General features: G+C 42.1%; 1 protein-coding gene across 2 annotated transcripts in view; it reads left to right on the plus strand.

Moving 5' to 3' along the window:
* The window catches only part of LOC124796652 (nardilysin-like), a 381435-nt gene that overhangs the window by 148059 nt on the left and 206753 nt on the right, over positions 1 to 26623 (plus strand). For both annotated transcript variants that reach the window (XM_047260712.1, XM_047260713.1), the window contains exons 10-11: positions 21416 to 21634; positions 24930 to 25053. In XM_047260712.1, coding sequence (XP_047116668.1) covers positions 21416 to 21634; positions 24930 to 25053 — 343 coding nt within the window. The remainder of the gene's footprint in view (positions 1 to 21415; positions 21635 to 24929; positions 25054 to 26623) is intronic.

A 26623-nucleotide genomic window follows, 5' to 3' on the forward strand; every position in this document is an offset into this window, starting at 1 on the left:
GTGGTGCTTCGATCTGTTGCCCTCGTGGATTCTTCAAGATCTTGCATGCGAGGCATGAGTGTAGGATTCTTTTGATGGTGTGACAAACTCTGAGGACCCAAAATTCGGTCGCAGTTTGGATAGTACAGGACGAACAGCAAAGTGATGGAGGCGGATGTGTGTCTCTCGAATAACCAATTGTGTGAAGTAGTGGGAACCATCAAGGAGTACAGGATGTTTTTGTTCCCTATTTAGGCTAGTACACTGCAGTTGACCTCCTAGACGTATCAGTCCATCTTCTATGAAAGGATTGTATCGTGCGATTTTTGACTCTTTTGGCAGTGGTAAGTTATTCTGAAGTGCATTTAATTTGCTGGGGGAGGAATCTCTCTGACCCACTCGAATCCAATACGTTTTGACAGCTGATAATTTGGTGGCTGTAAGTTCTCCTGACGAATGTTGTGTAGGAAGTGGAGAGTCCATGCTGTGACACGGATGAGCTTCCAGTATGAGCTGAATTTAAATAAGTTCAGAAGGCTGGTTGGCGTAGATATCGACAAGACTTGTCTATGGGTTTTCTTCATCTTTTCTTCGGGAGGGATTCGTACCATCGTTGGAGTATTGTTTGGCCAGCATTCAGGAGGACGTGTAAGCCAAGGCGGCCCATGCCACCAAATATCCAGAGAATTCATTTGGTAGCCGAGGAGTCCACGTGAGAGGTGGTCAGCAGGATTATCTGGTCTTGAGCAGTGTTTCCATTGCGTGGGAGTCGTGTGCATTTGTATCTCGGTTACACGATTACAAACGAAGGTCTTCCATCTGTTAGGATCACAGTGAATCCAACTTAGTGTTATTGTAGAATCCATCCACAATATCACGTGGGCAATGCGGCGTAAGTAACACAATAGTCTGGTCCCAAATACTGCCGTTAAAAGTTCGAGTCGAGGCAATGTCACCTTCTTAATAGGAGCAAGTCTGTTCTTGCTACAGGCTAAATGGGTTACGACGTCATCTACAAATGTACAAAGCTGCTCCATATGCCTTTTCCGAAACGTCACAGAATACGTGTAGCTGAGGGTCTCTTCCATGAGTTGCAGCTATCCATCTAGGGACATGTATATGTGACAATGAAGGTAAGCTAAATATCCAGGTGCGCCATTGTGCCCCTAAGTCCCAGGGCATAAGTTCATCCCAGCCAATTCCTCAGCACCATGTGTCCTGGAATAGCAATTTCCCAACAAGAGAAACAGGGGAAAACAGTCCGAGTGGGTCATAGAATTTAGCCGTACATTGTAAAAGGAGTCGTGGCTGGCTCTTCTGATGACGTTCTGATGATTTCGCTAGGATCGATGCAGAAGTAGTCACGTGCTGTGTTCCAGTCTATGCCTAAAACTTAAGTCTGGGTGTGGAGTTCTCGCCCTTCTGCTCTCCAGTTTCGAGTTGTTCACAGTTGGTAGCCCATTTTGATAAGGGGAGACTGATCAATTTCATTAGGGTTACAAGTTCATAGTATACAGTTATCACCAAATTATCACCTTGTACTGAGATCACAAAGTCGTCCATGTATGCAGTCTTGTTTATAAGTGGCACAACGGTGGGAAATGCTGTCATACACTTGTTGGCAAGTTCTCTTAGTGTTGCAGAAAGTAAAAATGGGGCTGCAGGTCAGGCCAAAAGGGAGTCTGTTAAAACTGTGTTCTGTTAATTCGTCCATCGTTTGAAGATTTCCTGTTTGATCCTGGCTAATTTTGAACCAGAAGAATCTGGTCAAGTCTTTGTCCTTTTCGTTCAAGGTTAATTGAAGGAAAGCTTGTGTGCTGTCCGAGACGATAGCCGTAGAATATAGTCTGAAACGCAGTAAAATTTCCAGAATCTCTGGTAATTGGTTCGGTCCTACTTTTAATACCTCATTCAGAGAAGGTGCATTGTTTTCGTGAGATGAGGCGTCAAAGACTATTCTCCACTTAGTGGTTCCGTATTTCTTCTTCCTCACTGCATAATGAGGGAGATAAAATAGCTCCTTTCCTGAGAGTGGGGTAGGAGTGACCTCTACTTGCCCCTTCGTAATGTAGTCTAGCATAAGATCGAAAGACATTTGCTTAAAGGTCTCTTGACACTGAAATCTTTCCCTAAGGTGCTTGAATCGTTTTTCCGCGATCGGTCTGTTACTCGAAAGCACTGTATGTTGTCTTTTGGGAAGTGTAACCACTGCTTGATGATCCTTTACAGAGAAACATGCTCTAAACTCTTCAAGAAGTCTCGTATCCTTGTTGTTCACAGGTAGATTCTGATCAGCAGTAATCCCTATAGTTTCCAAGTCCCAAAAGTGTCTGAAATCATTGTCAGAGTGCAGGGGAGATCGGTCAGTCTGAGCAAAATTTACCATGGTTGCATGCACACAAGCTTGTGACTTGAAACCACTGAGTATCCAGCCAAACAGAGAAGGAAGTAACACTAAAGTTTCAGAGATGCGTATGGGCGAATTGTGCTTCACTATCTTCCAATAAAAATCGCCTCCTTCACGAATCTCCACGGGAAGATCTTCTGTTGAATCGGTTTTCAGATCTGCTAGCGTAATCTTACGGGCATCTGGTAAACTCTTTATATGTTGTGGAACCAAAGGCTGGTGAGAAATAACGTGAGTGCTTTCGAAGGCAGTATGTGGCACTGAAGAATTCTGCCACAGCCCCTTCATATTAAACTGAACAAGCCTGCGGTGGCGTGGGTGTGTAGGGTTTGATTCAGAGGAACAAACGGTTAGTTCTTGTCTGTTTGCAGTTTGCAGTTTCAGATCATCAATCAGTGATTTTGCTGTGAAGCTGGACTGACTACCTGCGTTCAGTAGACATCGCATTGTCCTGCTCAATCCTGTAGGTCCTGAGACACATACTTCAGCTGTCTGAAGGTACGTGTATCTGTGGGGAGAGACAGATACCTTTCCCATGGAAGTAAAGAATGTCTGACCTGCAGGACTCCTAATATCCTTTCGTTCTTCACAAATGGACTTATGATGCAGTCTTTTACAGATAACACACTGAGCCTTTTCTTTCTTTTTGTAATTTTACACTTTGTGCCCACGTTGAAGACAAAGAAAGCATCTGTTAGCTAGTTTCAATTTATCTATTCGATCATTAACGCGTATGATCTTCTTACAGTCTTGCGCCCAATGACCGCAAGATTCGCAAAAGACGCAAAATTGTTCCTTTACGCTGGTATCCTTCGGAGTTGATCTTTTAGATTTCGCGTGTACGTCTTCCCCAAGTGCCCGGAGAACTTGAATACGTCGCTGGCATTCAATGAATGTTGAATTAAGTTCCTCTGGGGTGGACAGCTGAATTGGTTTTATGGCTTTGAGATAATCTAAGTGGGCTTGAATTATTCGATCTTTGTTGCCATAACGCGCTCGGAGAATCCTCTTGCTGTGGGTAGATTACTAGAAGTGATAGAAAATTCACCGCGTATCTTCTGCATGGTAAGCACCCCGTCGACTTCCCCATTCAGAAACTCCATCAGTTGCAAAATGTCCCCTTCGGATATTCCCATACGCTTGGCGTGAATTATCCACTGGCGGCATATGTCGTCCGGAAAAGTGCATAAAAGTTTCAGCGAGAGGACTTGACCGTATCCGTTCACGTCTTCCCCAAGTGCCCGGAGAACTTGAATACGTCGCTGGCATTCAATGAATGTTGAATTAAGTTCCTCTGGGGTGGACAGCTGAATTGGTTTTATGGCTTTGAGATAATCTAAGTGGGCTTGAATTATTCGATCTTTGTTGCCATAACGCACTCGGAGAATCCTCTTCGTTTCTGCGTACGTCTCGGCCATCACCGCAATACTGTCCACTAAATGCTTTGGTTCTCCCGAGAGATAGCCACTAAGAAAGATGTGTTTATTAATTGTAGTTACCGTCGGATCGTTGTCAACGGACTGCTCAAACTGCTCCCAGAATCGTGCCCATGTCTCGAGATCGCCTGGAAAAGGCTCAAGCTTGATCGGCGGAAGTTTCACTGAAGCTGTGGGAACACTAATTGTTACAGATTGTACTGGCAGATTGTCGGGAATATTTATGTCAATCAAGAAATTGTGAGTTTTGCGGTGTCTATATAATTTTTGGATTTAAGAACATCATCTTCGTATTCGTCATCGTCTAACAACTCGTGAATATCCTCATCTAATTTAACGAGGCGGTTCAGAACGCTTCCCTATCTGTCATTGTAATATTTATAATCCGCGATTTCCGATATATCTGACAACCTCGCAGCTTCCGCTATGAATCGCGTAATGTTTGCTCTTTGTTTCATACGTTTTCTCTTTAGAGAGTGTAATTGTGATTCTGGTTTGTGGTCTGGCATGTCCATTCGGTCTGATTACTCCAAAGTTTAAAGCAGTGTCGGCTAGTGATCAGCTGGTCCTAGTAAAGCATTATCTTTGGATCGCTGGTCCAAGTAGTTCAATTGATGGTCGCCAGATGGCAGCACTAGTAATAAACAACCTACAGACGTAGCGTAGGATCTGATAATTCGTTAAAGCGCTAATCAAACAACTACAATAGCAGTACAGAGCGGCAATAATGTAATCAGTTGCCTTTATAAATGGCAGTACAACAAGTCGCTTGATAATTCAGTTGGACTTAACTGTGTATACAGGCGGTTGTCATCGAAGAGCTTGTTGCGTGGTATGACAAATCGCTGCAGTAAGCCCCCTTGTAGTATTGCCGCGTGGCGTGCGTCTAGAATTTGTGGTTCACAGCAGCAATCGTGGAAATTGTCTCCCAGGTTTTGGCACCAAATTCTTATGTTGTGAATCAGAGTAGAACAGCGATTAGCAGTCTAACAACACTTTATTTCTTAGTCACAGAACGTACAATACAACATGTCAAAGATACACTGTCCTAAGAGTAAACAAACAGTCTCTCACTTGCCCAAAGTACATCACTCTGTGACACAATAATAGTTGCTCTCTCATATGGTGGAATTGTTATATTTTACATTTCTGAATATTTACACCAGTATTTATGCAAGATATGGTACACTTTCAAACTTTTCATTTCAACTATTAATTGCTGTATTTTCTTTGTTATTGACTGAATACTTTGATGAAGGATTGTTAAATCTGCATGAATTGCAGTATTACTTGCATTTATGACTTCTTCTGAAATTCTGATGCCTAGTAAGAAAGTGTTTTGCTGTGATGGAATCTTACCTTTAGTGAGCTAATTGGAGAAGTTTCTCCACGTTTAGGGACATTTTTAAATAGGGGCACATCTTTTCTTGATTGACACTGAAAAACCCTAGTCCTGCTACAGGTTGATGGAAAAATATTATTTAAAGGCAAGAAAACATTTTATTAGCTTTGTAATTATACCCTGGATACGAAAAAAGAACTACATTTACTGAAAGAAAACACAGAAGTTACACACAAGCCAAGAATAAAGATATTGACAGCAGAGTCATGGAGCAGCACATAAATATAGACGTCAAGGAATTTTTTTCTTTTCTTTTAACACTTCCTCCAAAAGAAAAAAATTATGAAATTATTGCTTTACTTTCTACAACTGACTTGTCCATGACATTGCACCACCTGAGTACTTTGCAAGAATTCCAGTTGTTGAGCGCCTTGACTGGTTATCACCTGCGAAATCTGCATCAGCGTAAATCTTTAGTTCTTCTTCGGTTCTGCAATACTTTGCCATTCTTCGGGTGGTCAACCAGCACCCAGGTATTGTTTTTCTTTAGTGATTGAGGTTCTTCACTGATAGCGTGCATCCATTCTTCCTTCTCGTTTGACTGCAATATTTCTGAAAAACAGTTTGGATCTTTGTATTCAAGTGCATCAACTTTTGTTGCCATACAAAATTCACCACTTTCCATCCTGGTTGGTTTTCTTCGTTGTCTTTTATTCTTCTGTTTCTCTTCATTAGAAGATTCAGCAGCTTCTGCTTTTAGAAATTCAGTTAATTCTTTATTTTCATCAGATTCACTCGACTCTTGACTTTCTTTAGAATCAAGAATGCCAATTTTTTCTTGAGTTTGACTTCCTCCAGAAGTGTACAGTCCAGGAGATTTACATTGGTCATCTTTAGATGAATTCGGGTCATTAAATTCTTCCTGAGGGACTTCAAATTCAACATGATCACTATATTCAACATGATCACTATGTAAATCACAAACAATTTCTGGCTTAAATTTCACATCGTGACTCAACACCACTTTTCTTTTAGATGGAATCCAAACTCTAAACCCATCCTTGTCATTAAGATATCCAACAAGTCGTCCAAAACCTGCCTTATCATCAAACTTGGAATGGAATTGTTTGTTAATGTGAACATAGCAGCCTGTGCCAAAAATTCTGAGATGATCAAGTCGTCCTACTGGTCGATTAAACCATAGTTCATAAGGGGTTTTATTTTCAACTGAAGATTTTCCAGTACGATTTATTAGGTAGACTGCTGTGTTACATGCCTCTGCCCACAACCCTTTAGGTAATTTACTCGGATTTAGCATTGACCGGGCTGCTTCAACAATGGTCCTATTTTCCCGTTCAGCCACACCATTTTGTTCAGGAGTGTAAGGAGGAGGAATCAGAAGCTCTATTCCCCTGTCTGCAAGCAGTTCACTGACATTCTTATTGTTAAATTCTTTGCCAATATCACATCTAAATTGTTTGACAACATGTGCATTAGTTCGTGCTTCATTTAAAAACTGCTTAAGCACAGTACACACTTCACTTTTGTGTCTTAAAAAGAAAATTCGACGAAATTTACTAAAATCGTCTTTGAAATATACGTATTAATGCTTGCCTCCAAAAGATTTCGTGCTCATTGGTCCATTGACATCCGCGTGGATTAATTCACCAGTACTGGTAGCGCGTATTGTTCGTGTTTTGAATGGCAGCCTATGCATCTTTCCAACCGCACAGCCATCACAAAATTCACTCTTGGCATCTTCCACATTAATGTTCATTCCTTTTAAAATATTCTTCACATGTTGTTTATTTCGATGACCAAACCTTTCATGGTACACTTGCAATGTTTCAGATGAAGTCATCAAGTTCACACGACTCATTTTTGCATTTCTAACAACACGCATGTTCACACATAAAGTCCATTTTTCACATAACCTGTCATAACAATATTGCCACTGACTTGTTTTTGAACACAGACATTATTATAACTAAAATTAGTACTGTAGCCTCTGCAGGCAATGTCTCTCACAGAGAACAGATTAGCGCTTGCTTGCATCAGGGACGTACAAAACATTGTCCATTCTAGCATTGTACCATTTATTGTTTCGTCGAATTTGGATGTAAACTGTTCCTTGACCGTACGCACACATTTTGACATCTTGTTTTCCCAATGAAATGACTTGAGGAACATCAAATTCACTATACGAAACAAAATACTGTTTGTTGGGGGTGATATGATTTGTAGCGCCACTGTCACAATACCATTTGTTTGGGTCACTGTGATTACTGGTACACACACCCATAGCGTATGAAGTAAATGCAGCGTGTTCACTTTCTCACTTCTTCTCTTTTACTTTATTGCTGTCACGAGTGTTCTGTGGACACTCTGCTACCCAGTGACCTATTTGTTTGCACATATTACACGGAAACTTCTGTTTTAATTGTGACTTCGTCATCTTTACTTGATGATTACTGGTTTGCCGTTTTCTTGTTTTAGAAATGACAAAAGCTGCACTTCCATTAATGTCTTGTTCACGCAGTTCAATAGTACAGAGTTTTTCAATCAATAAATTCAAGCTTCGCTTAACTGTCGGTATCGTATCCCAGAGATCCTTAAAATTGTCATAGTCTTTTCCCAGTGGAGACAAAATTCGACCATTTAAGATTCTTTCAGATAGCGTATTTTCTTCATGTTTTGCTAATTCATCATTCAGGTCCACAAATAACTTTTGCAGTTTGGCCACATGTGCACTAATATCTTCCATTTCATCACATTTAACGCGGAAAAATGTTTCAATCAACATATTCAAACGCTGAGTACTGCTACGTTCAAATCGGGCGCGTAATTTGTCCCAGATTTCTTTAGCATTCTTGCATGGTAAGACGAGTTCTGCAACAGGTTTACTTGCTATAAGACTTGCTGCCTTTGCGTCGTCCTTGTGCCATTCCACATACGCTTCCTTTTGTGCACTTGTCGCATCTTGCGGCAACTCTACACATTCACGTGTATCGTTAATAATATCTTCTAGTCCATATGAACGCAGCACCATAGAAATATGCCATTTCCATTTGTCCCAGTCGTCAGGTCCTTCAAGCTTATCAATGTTGACCTTATAATCATGTTTCTTTAGAGACATAAGCTCATTTCAAATATTGTTTTAATTAAACTATGTTGTTTGCCTTTATTCGTGTACTGGGCCCATAACCTGATGAAAAATATTATTTTAAAGGCAAGAAAACATTTTATTAGCTTTGTAATTACACCCTGGATATGGGAGGGGGGAAAAAAAACCAAATTTACTGAAAGAAAACACAGAAGTTACACACAAGCCAAGAATAAAGATATTGACAGCAGAGTCATGGAGCAGCACATAAATATAGACATCAAGGAATTTTTTTCTTTTCTTTTAACACAGGTGTTGGACTGCCAGGTGTAGAAGTATGAAACCAGAATTACCCTACAGATGGTGCTAGTCATCAGTGTAGGGCCCGTGAGACTGCAACTGCAGCATCATTTGCTTCCTATAATGTCTGACAACAAATGTCAACACACAGTAAACCAAGTTCCATACGTTGGTGTCTGTTTCAAACTCGTAAACATACAGAGTTTTGTGCCTAAGAACTCTGATTTGTGGACAGCATTGGTTTCCTGTTATCATTTGAAGAAAACTGCTGCAGAATCACGTCGAATGCTTGTCGGAGCTTTTGGTGAACATGCTCATGGGAAAACACAGTGTTTTGAATGGTTCAAAAAATTCAGAAGTGGTGGTTTTGACGTGAGAAATGACGAGCGCGGTAAACCACCGAAAAAGATCAAAGACAATGAATTGCAGGCCTTATTGGATGAAGATAATATTCAGACTGAACGGGAACTCGTAGAACAATTGAATGTCATGCAGAAAGCCGTTTCCCTTTGGGGTTGAAAGCTATGGGAAAGGTGCAGAAAGTGGGAGAATGGTTTCCACATCAACAGAATGAAAGGTACTAAGCAAATTGAAAGAAATGCTAGGGTATGTGGCTTATTCTCCGGACTTGGCTCCATCCGATTATCATCTATTATCACTGGGTGACACTACTGCTGAACAATGCTTCAATTGATATGAAAACGTACAAAAATGGCCCGCTGATTGGCTCGGTTCAAAAGAAGAACTGTTTTTTGGCTTGGTGTTCATAGCTTGCAGGAGAAATGGAAGAAATGTATAAATAGCAATGGAGATTATTTTGAATAAAACATTGTTTATCAGTTTCAAACAACAGACATGTAATTATTCAACCAAATTCTGTTTTTATACTTCTACACCTGGTATATGTGGTCTGAGAAAAAATTCCGTGGAAAAGGAGAATTATACAGTATTACATCTTTTTGGAGAATTGATGCTGTTGAGTTGATGGTAAAATTAAACTGCAATAAGAAATGAACTAAAACGTCAATTTAACTTCCTCTTCCATAGGGGTTCTCAGAGTGTGCTTTTGGACTGTTGGGTAACACACGACTCAATATTTGAATGTGCACCACTGTGTGTGTGACAGATGAAAAGTGTTTGCTTGACTAGTATTTGAAGGAGAATTTTTGTTGTATATAAATTTTTAGGAAAGAGGGAGAGGAGCAGGGGAGGGGTGGGCAGTGGGATGGAGGGTGTGTGTGTGTGTGTGTGTGTGTGCGTGCGTGCGTGCGTGCGTGCGTGGGTGTGCGCGCGCGCTACTCCTTAAGGTAATCTTTGACAGCTTACTTTTGGTACTGGATGTAGCTGTGCAGATGTACATGTGAACCCTACAAGCATTATTAATTTGCCAAGACATTCATTACTTGTTTGTCTTTTAATGAGACAAGTAATTAACATTAATAATCGTTTCTCTTTCTGTGGCCAGTGGCCTTTTAATGAGGTGTGTGTTACACTAGGTATCATGTTTATTATTGTATGCATTTTTGTTACAACTGGTTTTACATACCAAAACTGTGTGTTGTGCAAATTGTACAAACATCAGGCAGATAGACCCAAGTACTTTTTGCATCAATAATTGTAGACAAGTAGAAGTACATAGGAAAGAGGGAAGAGTGAGGGAGACAAAAAAGATACTGTAGGTATGGATTATATTCTCATTACATTGGGTATATAATAATCTTATATTATATAGCAATCTTATCCAAAATGTTTTTAGCAGTTATATGAAAACCTGGAAGTTGTTTGAAAATTTCGCATTGAAAGTTACGGATTCAACAGATATGTGCATTTTATGTAGGTGATGGTAGATGTACTAGTAATACAAACACATTGACATATAATCTCCTCATCATTAGCATGGGAAAAAAGGTTCACTGTAAAAACAGGTGCAAAACAACGAGGCCATTCTGCAGTTTAATAAAACTTCAAACGTTAAGGTTGAGGTATTGTGATGTGGTTGCTCAACAATGCAGTTATTACTTCTCTTAATGAAATATTATTGTTTAATCTGACTCATTCAGAGTCTCTTTCTCATTATTTTGCACAATCAAACAGAATCATACAAAAACAAGAACTAATTGTGTAACCGTTATTTGAATATCTAGTAAAATAAATGACTACAGCCTGATTAAAATTATTTGTTTCTTGTTTGTTTGTTGACATCTTGTTGCTGTAGTGTTGCCACATCAGTTACCGGCTACAGTTTTTATTATAGATGACACATAAACATGGCAGGTCACTTCATAAGTGTCGTTACTTTAAGTGTAATGCCAGCATTGTTGGAAGTGGCTACTGTGAGGTATGATGGGAGCACAAGATGCTCTTTTGATAACTGATTTTAAGACTGAACTTCGCCATACTTTATTTTTGGTAGCTCTGAATTTAAACTCGTGTCCTAACTTTACTACAACCACATGATATGCTATCTGAGTAAATGGTGGACGACAATTTGCAGCAGATCTACACGAGATGCTGCATTACCAACTGATGAGCAGTCCTGGTTACATAGTATAGGCAACACATACTGATAAAAAAAAATAGGAAGAAGAAGAAGAAGAAGAATGAGTGGAACAAAAAATAAGAGCAAATAAAAAAATGAATATGATGTGGTGAAGTATTAGAAATAAAAACATTACATTTAAACTAACGTATTGAATAAAAATAATAATCAAAGTTGTTTTGGTAAGCTTTAGTAATAAAAACTTTCAAAGCAAGTGATGAGATTTGAATCCATGACCTTCTACACTCCTGGAAATGGAAAAAAGAACGCATTGACACCGGTGTGTCAGACCCACCATACTTGCTCCGGACACTGCGAGAGGGCTGTACAAGCAATGATCACACGCACGGCACAGCGGACACACCAGGAACCGCGGTGTTGGCCGTCGAATGGCGCTAGCTCCGCAGCATTTGTGCACCGCCGCCGTCACTGTCAGCCAGTTTGCCGTGGCATACGGAGCTCCATCGCAGTCTTCAACACTGGTAGCATGCCGCGACAGTGTGGACGTGAACCGTATGTGCAGTTGACGGACTTTGAGCGAGGGCGTATAGTGGGCATGCGGGAGGCCGGGTGGACGTACCGCCGAATTGCTCAACACGTGGGGCGTGAGGTCTCCACAGTACATCGATGTTGTCGCCAGTGGTCGGCGGAAGGTGCACGTGCCCGTCGACCTGGGACCGGACCGCAGCGACGCACGGATGCACGCCAAGACCGTAGGATCCTACACAGTGCCGTAGGGGACCGCACCGCCACTTCCCAGCAAATTAGGGACACTGTTGCTCCTGGGGTATCGGTGAGGACCATTCGCAACCGTCTCCATGAAGCTGGGCTACGGTCCCGCACACCGTTAGGCCGTCTTCTGCTCACGCCCCAACATCGTGCAGCCCGCCTCCAGTGGTGTCGCGACAGGCGTGAATGGAGGGACGAATGGAGACGTGTCGTCTTCAGCGATGAGAGTCGCTTCTGCCTTGGTGCCAATGATGGTCGTATGCGTGTTTGGCGCCGTGCAGGTCAGTGCCACAATCAGGACTGCATACGACCGAGGCACACAGGGCCAACACCCGGCATCATGGTGTGGGGAGCGATCTCCTACACTGGCCGTACACCACTGGTGATCGTCGAGGGGACACTGAATAGTGCACGGTACATCCAAACCGTCATCGAACCCATCGTTCTACCATTCCTAGACCGGCAAGGGAACTTGCTGTTCCAACAGGACAATGCATGTCCGCATGTATCCCGTGCCACCCAACGTGCTCTAGAAGGTGTAAGTCAACTACCCTGGCCAGCAAGATCTCCGGATCTGTCCCCCATTGAGCATGTTTGGGACTGGATGAAGCGTCGTCTCACACGGTCTGCACGTCCAGCACGAACGCTGGTCCAACTGAGGCGCCAGGTGGAAATGGCATGGCAAGCCGTTCCACAGGACTACATCCAGCATCTCTACGATCGTCTCCATGGGAGAATAGCAGCCTGTATTGCTGCGAAAGGTGGATATACACTGTACTAGTGCCGACATTGTGCATGCTCTGTTGCCTGTGTCTATGTGCCTGTGGTTCTGTCAGTGTGATCATGTGATGTATCTGACCCCAGGAATGTGTCAATAAAGTTTTCCCTTCCTGGGACAATGAATTCACGGTGTTCTTATTTCAATTTCCAGGAGTGTATATTACAGGAATATATCTTAACCACTAAGCTACACCACTGCCCTAGGTTACATTGCTATGTTTTTGTCTTTTCAGAACCAGTTGCAGTGATGATTTGCTGTCTTCAGAAAGTTTGGTGTCACTTACAAAGCATATTTGATGTAGGCCAGTCTCTGTGATTGTAATAATAATAATAATAATAATAATAATAATAATAATAGTATTGTGATGCCGTATCTTGTCTTGTCTGAAAGTATCCAGCAGTGTTTGATTAGTGTTGTATATGGAGGGCCTGTAGTTTGTTAGCATCATTGCGTGTTTCCATTATGTCAGATGAAATGCGAAATAAAGGGCGGGCCCATGAATTGGGCTCCAGAATTCCGAACACATCAAGAAAGAAAGGTGGACAAGAAGTTGGAAGTGTGCTGACAAATTGCTGTGGCAGTTTGGCAATGATGAACAGTTTAGTCGTGATGTGGATGATATGATTAAACTGGCTCAAACACGTGAATTGTCAACCCACAAGTTATTTTTATCAGACTATAATATTAAAATGTGAATTATCAATCACTTATAAATCTAAATGAACCGGTCTTTGAAAGTTTCTTTCTAGTAATTTAGACCGAGAACCAAACATGCCACAAAATCTTGAAGCCCTAACGACATTCATATTTTCAAATAGAATCAGAACCAGAATTTTATTGTCTCATAACATACATGTCAAATCACTGATTTATTGTACAGGAGACTCATCAAGCTTACAACAGCGTACTCCCTGCCGCCGTTGGATAAGCAGCTGCAGCAGCAAGTCGTATACTCTTAGCTCACTTATTTGTTACATAGTTTAATTCTTAATTTCTTTGTGTGTTTTTGGTATTTGCGTTGTTTAATTCATAAATTTCGGGCATATTATAGTATTTGAGAGTTGTAGCATCGCGTTTTAGTACCTGAATATTGTAAAATTGGGTAATCTCCAACCGCCGCCGAGCAGTGTGTCAGCAGTGCACAAGTAGCAGCATTACTGCATTTAATAGGCAATCTTGTATTTTAAGAACCATTTAAATTTTGTGTTGATTTGTTTGTACTCTCTGTAGATTAGTTCAGACGTTCTTTGCACAACAGTTTTTAGCATGGATAGGGACTGCAACTGCTGTGTTCGGATGCAGGCTGAGTTGGCATCCCTTCGCTCCCAGCTTCAGGCAGTGTTGGCTTCGGTCACACAGCTTGAGGCTGTTGCCAATGGGAATCACAGTGGGGGTCCGGATGGGGGTTTGTTGGGGACGGCCAGCTCGTCCCACGCATCCACCGCTCGGACTACGACTGTGGCTGCCCGTGATACTGCCCACATCGAGGCTGATCCCTCACCTGTGGTAGAGTGGGAGGGCGTCTCGAGGTGTGGCAGGGGGCGAAAGACATTCCGGAGGGCTGAACGGAAAGCCTCTCGAGTTTGTCTCACGAACCGGTTTCAGGCTCTGTCTCAGGCTGATACTGATCTTCGGCCGGACATGGCTGCTTGTCCTGTTCCAGAGGTTGCCCCTCAGTCTGCAAGATCCGGGCGGTTGCAGAGGGTGGGCTTACTGGTAGTTGGGAGCTCCAACGTCAGGCGCATAATGGGGCCCCTTAGAGATATGGCAGCAAGAGAGGGGAAGAAAACTAATGTGCACTCTGTGTGCATACCGGGGGGAGTCATTCCAGATGTGGAAAGGGTCCTTCCAGATGCCATGAAGGGTACAGGGTGCACCCATGTGCAGGTGGTCGCTCATGTCGGCACCAATGATGTGTGTCACTATGGATCGGAGGAAATCCTCTCTGGCTTCTGGCGGCTATCTGATTTGGTGAAGACTGCCAGTCTCGCTAGCGGGATTAAAGCTGAGCTCACCATCTGCAGCATCGTCGACAGCACTGACTGCGGACCTTTGGTACAGAGCCGGGTGGAGGGTCTGAATCAGAGGCTGAGATGGTTCTGCGACCGTATGGGCTGCAGATTCCTTGACTTGCGCCATAGGGTGGTGGGGTTTCGGGTTCCGCTGGATAGGTCAGGAGTCCACTACACGCAGCAAGCGGCTACATGGGTAGCAGGGGTTGTGTGGCGTGGACTGGGCGGTTTTTTAGGTTAGATGGCCTCGGGCAAGTACAGAAAGGGCAGCAGCCTCAAAGGGTGCGGGGCAAAGTCAGTACATGCGGGGACCAATCAGCAATCGGTATTGTAATTGTAAACTGTCGAAGCTGCATTGGTAAAGTACCGGAACTTCAAGCGTTGATAGAAAGCACCGAAGCTGAAATCGTTATAGGTACAGGAAGCTGGCTGAAGCCAGAGATAAATTCTGCCAACATTTTTACAACGGCACAGATGGTGTTTAGAAAGGATAGATTGCATGCAACCGGTGGTGGCATGTTTGTCGCTGTTAGTAGTAGTTTATCCAGTAGTGAAGTAGAAGTGGATAGTTCCTGTGAATTATTATGGGTGGAGGTTACACTGAACAACCGAGCTAGGTTAATAATTGGCTCCTTTTACCGACCTCCCGACTCAGCAGCATTAGTGGCAGAACAACTGAGAGAAAATTTGGAATACATTTCACATAAATTTTCTCAGCATGTTATAGTCTTAGGTGGAGATTTCAGTTTACCAGATATAGACTGTGACACTCAGATGTTTAGGACAGGTGGTAGGGACAGAGCATCGAGTGACATTATACTGAGTGCACTATCCGAAAATTACCTCGAGCAATTAAACAGAGAACCGACTCGTGGAGATAACATCTTGGACCTACTGATAATAAACAGACCCAAACTTTTTGACTCTGTAAGTGCAGAACAGGGAATCAGTGATCATAAGGCCGTTGCAGCATCCCTGAATATGGAAGTTAATGGGAATATAAAAAAAGGGAGGAAGGTTTATCTGTTTAGCAAGAGTAATAGAAGGCAGATTTCAGACTACCTAACAGATCAAAACGAAAATTTCTGTTCCGACACTGACAATGTTGAGTGTTTATGGAAAAAGTTCAAGGCAATCGTAAAATGCGTTTTAGACAGGTACATGCTGAGTAAAACTGTGAGGGACGGAAAAAAAACCCACCGTGGTTCAACAACAAAGTTAGGAAACTACTGCGAAAGCAAAGAGAGCTTCACTCCAAGTTTAAACGCAGCCAAAACCTCTCAGACAAACAGAAGCTAAAGGATGTCAAAGTTAGCGTAAGGAGGGCTATGCGTGAAGCGTTCAGTGAATTCGAAAGTAAAATTCTATGTACCTACTTGACAGAAAATCCTAGGAAGTTCTGGTCTTACGTTAAATCAGTAAGTGGCTCGAAACAGCATATCCAGACACTCCGGGGCGATGATGGCATTGAAACAGAGGATGACACGCGTAAAGCTGAAATACTAAACACCTTTTTCCAAAGCTGTTTCACAGAGGAAGACCGCGCTGCAGTTCCTTCTCTAAATCCTCGCACAAACGAAAAAATGGCTGACATCGAAATAAGTGTCCAAGGAATAGAGAAGCAACTGGAATCACTCAACAGAGGAAAGTCCACTGGATCTGATGGGATACCAATTCAATTCTACACAGAGTACGCGAAAGAACTTGCCCCCCTTCTAACAGCCGTGTACCGCAAGTCTCTAGAGGAACGGAAGGTTCCAAATGATTGGAAAAGAGCACAGGTAGTCCCAGTCTTCAAGAAGAGGCATTGAGCAGATGCGTAAAACTATAGACTTATATCTCTGACGTCGATCTGTTGTAGAATTTTATAACATGTTTTTTGCTCGCGTATCATGTCGTTTTTGGAAACCCAGAATCTACTCTGTAGGAATCAACATGGATTCCGGAAACAGCGATCGTGTGAGACCCAACTCGCTTTATTTGTTCATAAGACCCAGAAAATATTAGATACAGGCTCCCAGGTAGATGCTATTTTCCTTGACTTCCGGAAGGCGTTCGATACAGTTCCGCACTGTTGCCTGATAAACAGACCAACTGTGTGGCTGGATTGAAGAGTTTTTAGCAAACAGAACACAGCATGTTGTTATCAATGGAGAGACGTCTACAGACGTTAAAGTAACCTCTGGCGTGCCTCAGGGGAGTGTTATGGGACCATTGCTTTTCACAATATATATATAAATGATCTAGTAGATAGTGTCGGAGGTTCCATGCGGCTTTTCGCGGATGATGCTGTAGTATACAGAGAAGTTGCAGCATTAGAAAATTGTAGCGAAATGCAGGAAGATCTGCAGCGGATAGGCACTTGGTACAGGGAGTGGCAACTGACCCTTAACATAGACAAATGTAATGTATTGCGAATACATAGAAAGAAGGATCCTTTATTGTATAATTATATGATAGCGAAACAAACACTGGTAGCAGTTACTTCTGTAAAATATCTGGAAGTATGCATGCGGAACGATTTGAAGTGGAATGATCATATAAAATTAATTGTTGGTAAGGTGGGTACCAGGTTGAGATTCATTGGGAGAGTCCTTAGAAAATGTAGTCCATCAACAAAGGAGGTGGCTTACAAAACATTCATTCGACCTATACTTGAGTATTGCTCATCAGTGTGGAATCCATATCAGATCAGGCTGACGGAGGAGATAGAGAAGATCCAAAGAAGAGCGGCGCATTTCGGCACAGGGTTACGGAGCTGTTTAGCAAACTCAAGTGGCAGACTCTGCAAGAGAGGCGCTCTGCATCGCGGTGTAGCGTGCTCGCCAGGTTTCGAGAGGGTGCGTTTCTGGATGAGGTATCGAATATATTGCTTCCCCGTACTTATACCTCCCGAGGAGATCACGAATGTAAAATTAGAGAGATTCGAGCGCGCACGGAGGCTTTCAGACAGTCGTTCATCCCAGGAACCACACGCGACTGGAATGGAAAAGGGAGGTAATGACAGTGGCACGTAAAGTGCCCTCCGCCACACACCGTTGGGTGGCTTGCGGAGTATAAATGTAGATGTAGATGTAGAACTATAATAGGTTGTACATGGAATACAACATTTACTAGAACTATTACTTTTATCCTGCTCAAATGGTCAAATCATCATTAAAAAATTCATCAGTAGAGTCATAGCATTTTTGTACCAGAGTGCTATATAATTTTCCTTTTCTGAAACAGTATCAATCTTTGGAAAATTTGTCTATTTTAACTTCTTGTATATTTTTATTCCCATATATTATGGGGTCTGCACGTAAAGATTAAGTCTATGTGTAGGAAGCATGAAACTTCTTTGTTTATAGTTTCATATCCACAATGGAAGTTATTTGGAGCAAACAATTCTGGCTTATTATTTGTGAAAAGAATAATTTCATATAAATATAGTGAGGGGACACTTAGTATATTTATGTCTCTTAATAGTGGCCGACAAGATTCTCTTGGCTTTGCACTACATGTATTCATTATAATTTTTTTTCTGCAAAGTTGATATTTTTGTCAGATCTCTTGCATTTTCCCAAATGACAATGCCATATCTCACTATTTCCTCAAAGTAGCTATGGTAGAGTATCTTTTTCATGTCTATGCAGTTACATTGGTTGAGATTGACATAGCAAATACCAGGCTGTTCATTTTATTTTTTAAATAGTCTATACTTGAGGACCATGACAGATTTATGTCCAGCTGCATTCCTAAGAATTTAGCACATTCTGCTTTGTTTGGTTCCAGGCATAATTTGAATATCATTTATTTTTGACTGTATTGTCTTAAACTGCATAAGCTGTGCTTCTGGAATATTTAGTTTTAGGTCATTTAGATGGAACCACACATCCAGATTTTTGGGAGTCTTTGGCACTTTCGGGAATTTCTTCTGCATTTTTATTTTCTATCAGTACTGATGTGTCATCAGCACATAAAACTGATTGATGATTTATATTTATGGATAAGTCGTGTATGTAAAAGAGAACTGTATTGGGCCTAGAATTGATACTTGTGGTACCCCTTATGAGACAGTTCTCCATATCAAGGAAATTTTCTTTTGTCTGGTGTTATGACTATCCTTTGCTGCCTCTTTCTCAAATATGGCTTACACCACTGTAAGGCACTGCCTCCGTACTTTTGCATTTTATGTAATAATAGTGTTTCACACAGTTGAACACTTAAGATAAGTTACAGAAGATTATTGCAACTTTTTGTGATTTCTCTAAGGTGGAACTAACTTTATTTGTACATTCAGTAATTGTACACTCCTGGAAATTGAAATAAGAACACCGTGAATTCATTGTCCCAGGAAGGGAAAACTTGATTGACACATTCCTGGGGTCAGATACATCACATGATCACACTGACAGAACCACAGGCACATAGACACAGGCAACAGAGCATGCACAATGTCGGCACTAGTACAGTGTATATCCACCTTTCGCAGCAATGCAGGCTGCTATTCTCCCATGGAGACGATCGTAGAGATGCTGGATGTAGTCCTGTGGAACGGCTTGCCATGCCATTTCCACCTGGCGCCTCAGTTGGACCAGCGTTCGTGCTGGACGTGCAGACCGCGTGAGACGACGCTTCATCCAGTCCCAAACATGCTCAATGGGGGACAGATCCGGAGATCTTGCTGGCCAGGGTAGTTGACTTACACCTTCTAGAGCACGTTGGGTGGCACGGGATACATGCGGACGTGCATTGTCCTGTTGGAACAGCAAGTTCCCTTGCCGGTCTAGGAATGGTAGAACGATGGGTTCGATGACGGTTTGGATGTACCGTGCACTATTCAGTGTCCCCTCGACGATCACCAGTGGTGTACGGCCAGTGTAGGAGATCGCTCCCCACACCATGATGCCGGGTGTTGGCCCTGTGTGCCTCGGTCGTATGCAGTCCTGATTGTGGCGCTCACCTGCACGGCGCCAAACACGCATACGACCATCATTGGCACCAAGGCAGAAGCGACTCTCATCGCTGAAGACGACACGTCTCCATTCGTCCCTCCATTCACGCCTGTCGCGACACCACTGGAGGCGGGCTGCACGATGTTGGGGCGTGAGCGGAAGACGGCCTAACGGTGTGCGGGACCGTAGCCCAGCTTCATGGAGACGGTTGTGAATGGTCCTCGCCGATACCCCAGGAGCAACAGTGTCCCTAATTTGCTGGGAAGTGGCGGTGCGGTCCCCTACGGCACTGCGTAGGATCCTACGGTCTTGGCGTGCATCCGTGCGTCGCTGCGGTCCGGTCCCAGGTCGACGGGCACGTGCACCTTCCGCCGACCACTGGCGACAACATCGATGTACTGTGGAGACCTCACGCCCCACGTGTTGAGCAATTCGGCGGTACATCCACCCGGCCTCCCGCATGCCCACTATACGCCCTCGCTCAAAGTCCGTCAACTGCACATACGGTTCACGTCCACGCTGTCGCGGCATGCTACCAGTGTTAAAGACTGCGATGGAGCTCCGTATGCCACGGCAAACTGGCTGACAGTGACGGCGGCGGTGCACAAATGCTGCGCAGCTAGCGCCATTCGACGGCCAACACCGCGGTTCCTGGTGTGTCCGCTGTGTCGTGCGTGTGATCATTGCTTGTACAGCCCTCTCGCAGTGTCCAGAGCAAGTATGGTGGGTCTGACACACCGGTGTCAATGTGTTCTTTTTTCCATTTCCAAGAGTGTATAAATTGTACTTTTGTATTTATGAGGTTACATTGAATTTGTTACAAAAATTTTGAATCTGGATTGCAACGATCATATCAAATATTTTAGAAAACACGGGAAGAAGGGAAATTGGATGGTAGTTTCCCATATCTTCTTTAGAGTCTTTTTAAAATAATGATATTTATATTTCTGCATATTTTAGAACATCCGGAAAGTAGCCTCCTTCAAGCGATTTATTAATTATTTCAGACAGTGGGTGTGTGATTATATTTGAAGCTACTTTGATTAACTAGAGGGCAACTCTAATGACAGGTTCACAACTGCCGTCTTCTCAGATAAAAAATAAAGGTAACTTAAAACTTGGAAGACAGAAGTTAATACACTGAAAGTACAACAAGTGATTAGTCTTCTGGTGGAGGGTGTATCTGTCTGTCATCAGGGTATGTCCAATTTCAGCTCTCTTAGGACAACTTGATGCAACTGGATTGGAAGAATGCCAGCTCATCAATAAGGAATGTTACTGGGGTGCACTCTGTTGTGTTTGTCCTACAGTTCTGTGCAGCAGACAAGGGGTATAGCTGGCAAGGAGCTGCTAGCTATGTTATGAAAGAGATGGAGCTTATTTAGCGTACTTTTTGTGACTGTGCATGGTACTCAACATGCATGTCAGATACTTTAATATTTTGTGTATTACTTGTGAATTCTGGCAGTGGCTAATGGCTCTGGATGACTTAGCTGTAGTTGTCATACAAAATGTGACAACACAATTGCATACCATCTTCACACAGCAATATTAGTTCTTGTAAGTAGAGAACAGGCACTTGAAATCATAAGCAGCTTACATTGAAGAAGATATGGCGTCCAACTAGATACCGAGCTCTCGTTTCCTGAATTTTTTGTACAGAGCTAAAATTTTATGCTGCTCATTGCTTTGCTTCACATGATTATTTATTTAAGCATATTTTATATATATCGTGTTGGAGGTATTTGATTTTACTTTCGTCTATGTTGATGCTACTGTGATCTGATTTTGATATTTAAATTTTGAGTGTGCTTTGAAGTCAGATGGTGGATACATATCTTTTGTCACAGGTCTTGAATGTAACATTTGGTTACATAGAGCTACTCAAGAGAAAGGGTGCTTCATTCAGTATTTATGAGGAACTTAAGGCTTCTGAGGACATGGATTTTCGATTTGCAGGAGAAGTCAATGCATCTGAATATGTTGAACGCCTTGTTGAAGCAATGCATTATTACCCACCTGAGGATTACCTGACAGGCAGTGAGCTCTACTTTGAATACGATCCAAAGGTCTGTGTATATGTCCAATTACCTTGTGCAATATGTGATTATAAATGAGAATTTTGTTTTACTTACGTTCTGTATCACATGTGTATGTTTGGTTTGTTTAATCATAATTGAGGCTCATGCTTTAAATACAAAAGTGCAAGTTAATAAAACTTCTTACTGCGAAACATGCACACAGTCTCTCTGTCTCATCCTTTCCCCACCTGTAAGCCCAACTAAAAATGAATTGTTGCGCTAGATGGAATAGGAAGATATGGGAAGACAAGGTGTAATGAAGAGGATATGGATAGAGTAGGAATTAGAGAGACCTCCCTCATTTGCATGTTGCACATATGAATGGAGAGAGGAGGTGGGGTCAAGTAGAGCAAACTAAACAGAGGCCATTAAGAAAACAAGGTTGAGGATGCAAGGTGATAACATATAAGTTAGCCAAAGAAGGTTGTAGGATGAGAATATAGAAGTAGCAAATATAAATAAAGTGAATGAAAGGAAAGAGTGTGAAGCATAAGGGATCTGTTTCTGAATGAGGAAGACTTTTGCAACATCTTCAGCATGTTGAGAGAGAAATTGCTTATCTTTGCATATATATATAGTATCACTGTGTGTAAAGACTGTAAGGAAGGGACTTCTTGATATTTAATGGGTGGTAATGATCAAAGTGCATATATTCGTGGTGGCTGATTGTACAGGGGGGAGAAAAAATGTGTCATGAAATTTTAATCCTGGATAGCCGATGTCAGTAGGAACCAAAATTACTAATTTTTAAACTACGGAAACTTGGCGCCATACGCTCTGATTGGCTGTGGGGATTGCCCTGTTGCCGTTCGTCGGTTGACAGGCAGCGCTGTGGTTTTTGGTTCCCACATACAAACGTTCCTCGCCCCGTCACTGCCCCAATGTGTTGAATAAGTCTTCCTGTTTGTCTCCACCTCACTGCCCCAATGTGTTGAATAAGTCTTGCTGTTTGTCTCCACCTCACATCATAGGCGTTCACATGTAAGCTTCGCTTCGGAGCATACACACGTCACCTGCGATTTAGTCATACAGTAAGCATTGCGGCACAGTATTCATTTGAAGAACAATGAGATATGGTTTTTGTTTATGGGCTATCTGACAGTAATGCGCATGAAGCTCGACGGTTGTGTGAGGAACAATACCCAACAAGACGCCACCCAAAACCACAAATGTTTACAGCAATTCACCGGTGACCTGGCAAAACATGCTCATTAGCGGGATATCTTGGTGATACTGGAAGACTTCGAACACAGCGGGATGCTGCATTTGAAGATACTGTTCCCTAGTGCTTCAAGGAAGCACCTACGACAAGTACTCAAGCGATTGCACACAACATGGTGGTCATTCATCAGTTAGTCTGGGAGGTTTTGAGGAATGACGGCTGGCATCCATTTAGTTCTCATCCTGTCCAAGACCTAAATCCTGTGGCGGACTATGAACACAGGGTAGGGTTTTGCCAGTGGTTTCTGAAATGTGTTGCACGAGATCCTGACTTCCCCACCATTGTGTTGTTTACCAATGAGTGCATCTTCCATCAGGATGGCCTTTACAACGGTCAAAACATTCATTACTGGGCAAGAGGAAGTCCTCACATCACATGTGTCCATCGACACCAGGAACGATTTTCGCTCAACATTTGTGCAGGCACTGTGGGTGACCATCTGATTGGGCCGGTCCGTCTACCTCCTTGACTTACAGGTGCAAATTACTTTCATGTTTTGCAAGAAACTCTACCCGGCTTGCTGGAAGATGTTCCCCTGGACATATGGCTACGTATGTGGTTGCAGCATGATGGGGCACCCTCACATAACAGTCGTCCTGTGCGCAGATATTTGAATGAACTCTTCGATAGCTGGGTTATTGGCAGAGGTGCTCATAGGTCATGGCCCAGTGATCGCCAGACCTCGTGCCATCAGACATTTTCCTTCCAGGTTCTAGTTCACCTGCCAGGATGTTAACCACGTAGAAACAAAGGGGAATTAATGGATCGCATTCCGCATCACATCAGGGCAATGCCAAGAATCTTTGAAAGAGTTCAGCAAAACACCGTTCAACGTTTCAGAGCTTGTGTCGCATCAGAGGGTTGCCATTTCGAGCACCTGCTTTAAGTAAACAATGTCTTAGCTACAAAAAAAGCCCTTTTCAGGGCCAACACTATTTGTAAAAGACTTTCTGTGTGCAAACTTACCAGCTGTTGATGGGTTTGTTCCTGGTACTTCTTATCATGAAACTACAATGGATGTGTCGGTACGCCAGCAGGTTTGCACCCAGAGTGGAAGGCTGGTGCACTACCACCGAGCCTCTGGCAGGCAAAGCATTCTCGGTCATGCGTTGTCCAGAGCATCCGGCAACAGGGCAATCCTGCGGCCAATTGGAGCATGTAGGGCCAAGTTTCCGTACTTTAAAAATTGTGTGTCGTCAACCTACACAACATTAGTAATTTTGGTTCCTACTGGCATCAGCTATCCAGGGTTAAAATTTCATCACACAAATTTTCTCCACCCTGTATATGAATTTATTAAACAGACGGAGGACAGTGTCCAGGAAGGCAGCTGATTGACCTGAAGTGAAGTGATTAGACAGAAGGTATTGAGGTTCTGGTGCAATGAAACAGGCTGTCTTAGCTGTAATATTCTAAAGATATTGTCACTGATTCTGTTAACCAGATGAGATGTGTAGGATTGTTAGGAAGACTTCTTCATACATCACACCAACATAATGAATTTGTCATGTTGGCCTAGCATATAATGAATTTGTTATCTTGACCTGATAGGAAGTAGACTTTCAAATGGAATTAAGTTACAGTCAAATGTTAGTTGTGCAGCCAGTGGTTTGAGAATGAATGCACTATTTCAAAACTTGTCACTATTAAAGATTATGTGCAACTCTGACAGGAAAGTAAATAAATAATAAAAACAGAGTGATAGCTTGAAAGCTTAAGCAACTGGCATGTTGTTGGCTTTTCTCATTTTCATTTATTGAAATTGTTGTACCTTTCCTAATTCACAGTCATTTCTCCTAGTAGTAATATTTTAACATATAAATAGCTACACGCACAGCAAACTTTAGTTGTTAAATTAGATACTCAAAAACTACAGTTTACAAAGATGATTAATGTAATTTCTTATTGTTGCACTTCAAAATTTAATTAACTTTTCAATATCAGAACAAGGATGTTTGGTTTCCAGGAAACGTATTTACTTGACAGTGAAAACCTTGATTATAAATTCTCAAAAGAAAGCTCTGAAAAGTTAATCCACATTTTTCTGTATTTTAATTTTAGGCAATAGAAGACTGTATAAGGCTGATGAGCCCAGATACAGTTAATGTACTAATACTGACAACAGATAGCTCAATTAATTTTGATAAAGAAGAACCATGGTTTAAAGCACGATATCGTTGTGACGGTGAGTGTATCATTGTAGAAAATTTTAGTGTCTCTACAATTCCGTGTGGGAAAGTTGTGATATACAAGAGTTTTATGCTGATTGATGTTATCATATTACTAGAGCTATATGGGCTTATTATTTCTGCAGCATGTAGCCACAGCCGTTTTTGTTTAACCATAGAGGAACCAGCTATCACAATTCTGTGGTCTAGTGCATGAACCTGTTAACCCAAAGAATTTTACTTCCGAAATATTTAATAAAATGAAAACTGGTAATATTTTGCTGCTGTTGCTCTGGTGTTTGTTGATGGTACTTTGCTCCTCCATCCAGACTAAAATTCTTGATATTGTTCAGATATCAATTGACACAGGTTCCACAGTTCCTTCAATTAAGCTGCACTGATTAGTAGGTGGTATTGGTGGAGAATGGTTAGACATGTTCTAAGTATATTACCTTTTTATGCTTGTTAAATCCTTTGCATTGTTCCATTTCTGGATTGTGTGAATATGCAATTCAGTGTTTTCCTGAATATGCAAAGCTGCATTTTCCTGATAAGTGGTGGATAATCATGATGCTTGGAGACTTTTGTATTTTCATAATGTTGTTATCAGTGTCTTTCTTCCTAAATATTAGACGGTTCTTCATATTTTCAACTGACATTAACTCAACCTGGGCCATCTGTTTTAATGAAAAGGCTGCTTCTTTTTTCATGTTTCTACTATTTTTTGCCAACCTTCTGGTGTATATACAGCAGGTATTTTTTTGTTTTCTTTTTTTCTGCAACACAAAAGTCACAGTTACAAGATAAGAATGTATGCACAGGTATTTTCCATTGTATGAAGTAATATCCATACATGAACAACAAAGTACCAAAAGGATACCAAATTCACATTTTTGTTTAGGCTTCTATGTGACTCTGACAAAGTGATTACCATAAGTGTTTCGCTTCTTTTGGTCGTTCTCATTGTTTGAGGTATATATGTAAATGTGACAGTACTTCCTGTGATCCCCAGCCAGCAATATGCTCGGATCACATATGCGTGTGGGATTCTTCTTTAGAGTTGTGGACTCAAAAGATTTTGTGATACTTGTGAGAATGTGTAGAGTTGTAGGCTGTGCTGTGTAACAAAAGTTGTTATGAGAAGTGTTTCACTTTCAGCAGCTTTCTCAAAATCATTTTTCGTTTGCATTTGGGCTTTTTCAGCTTTTTGAAGGTGCAGCCCTTCTTTACTCTGAGGATGGTCCTTTTCTCTGTTTCGTCCTAGAGACATTTATAGCAAGTCACACAGTTTACAAGTGTCTGAACTGAGTTTGCTGAAATGTAAATTAAATTCTGTTCTGAAAATGCATGTGAAGAAGGTGGATGTTTTTGGTTCTTGTGCATTACCAGTGGTTTCTTGCACAAGAGAAGGCTTAGCTGCAAATACACACAACCACTAGTGGCCTCTGGGGGTGAGACTGAAAACTGATATAACTCCATTATTTAGCAAATGATGACAGATGGCGTTAGCAGTCACTCAGTTGCATGAACTCAGTTTTTTGATGTGGGTCACAAGGTTTATACACTGGCCACAGAATTGTATTCATA

Source organism: Schistocerca piceifrons, chromosome 1 (genome assembly GCF_021461385.2).
Source record: "Schistocerca piceifrons isolate TAMUIC-IGC-003096 chromosome 1, iqSchPice1.1, whole genome shotgun sequence".
Taxonomy (NCBI): Eukaryota; Metazoa; Arthropoda; class Insecta; order Orthoptera; family Acrididae; genus Schistocerca; species Schistocerca piceifrons.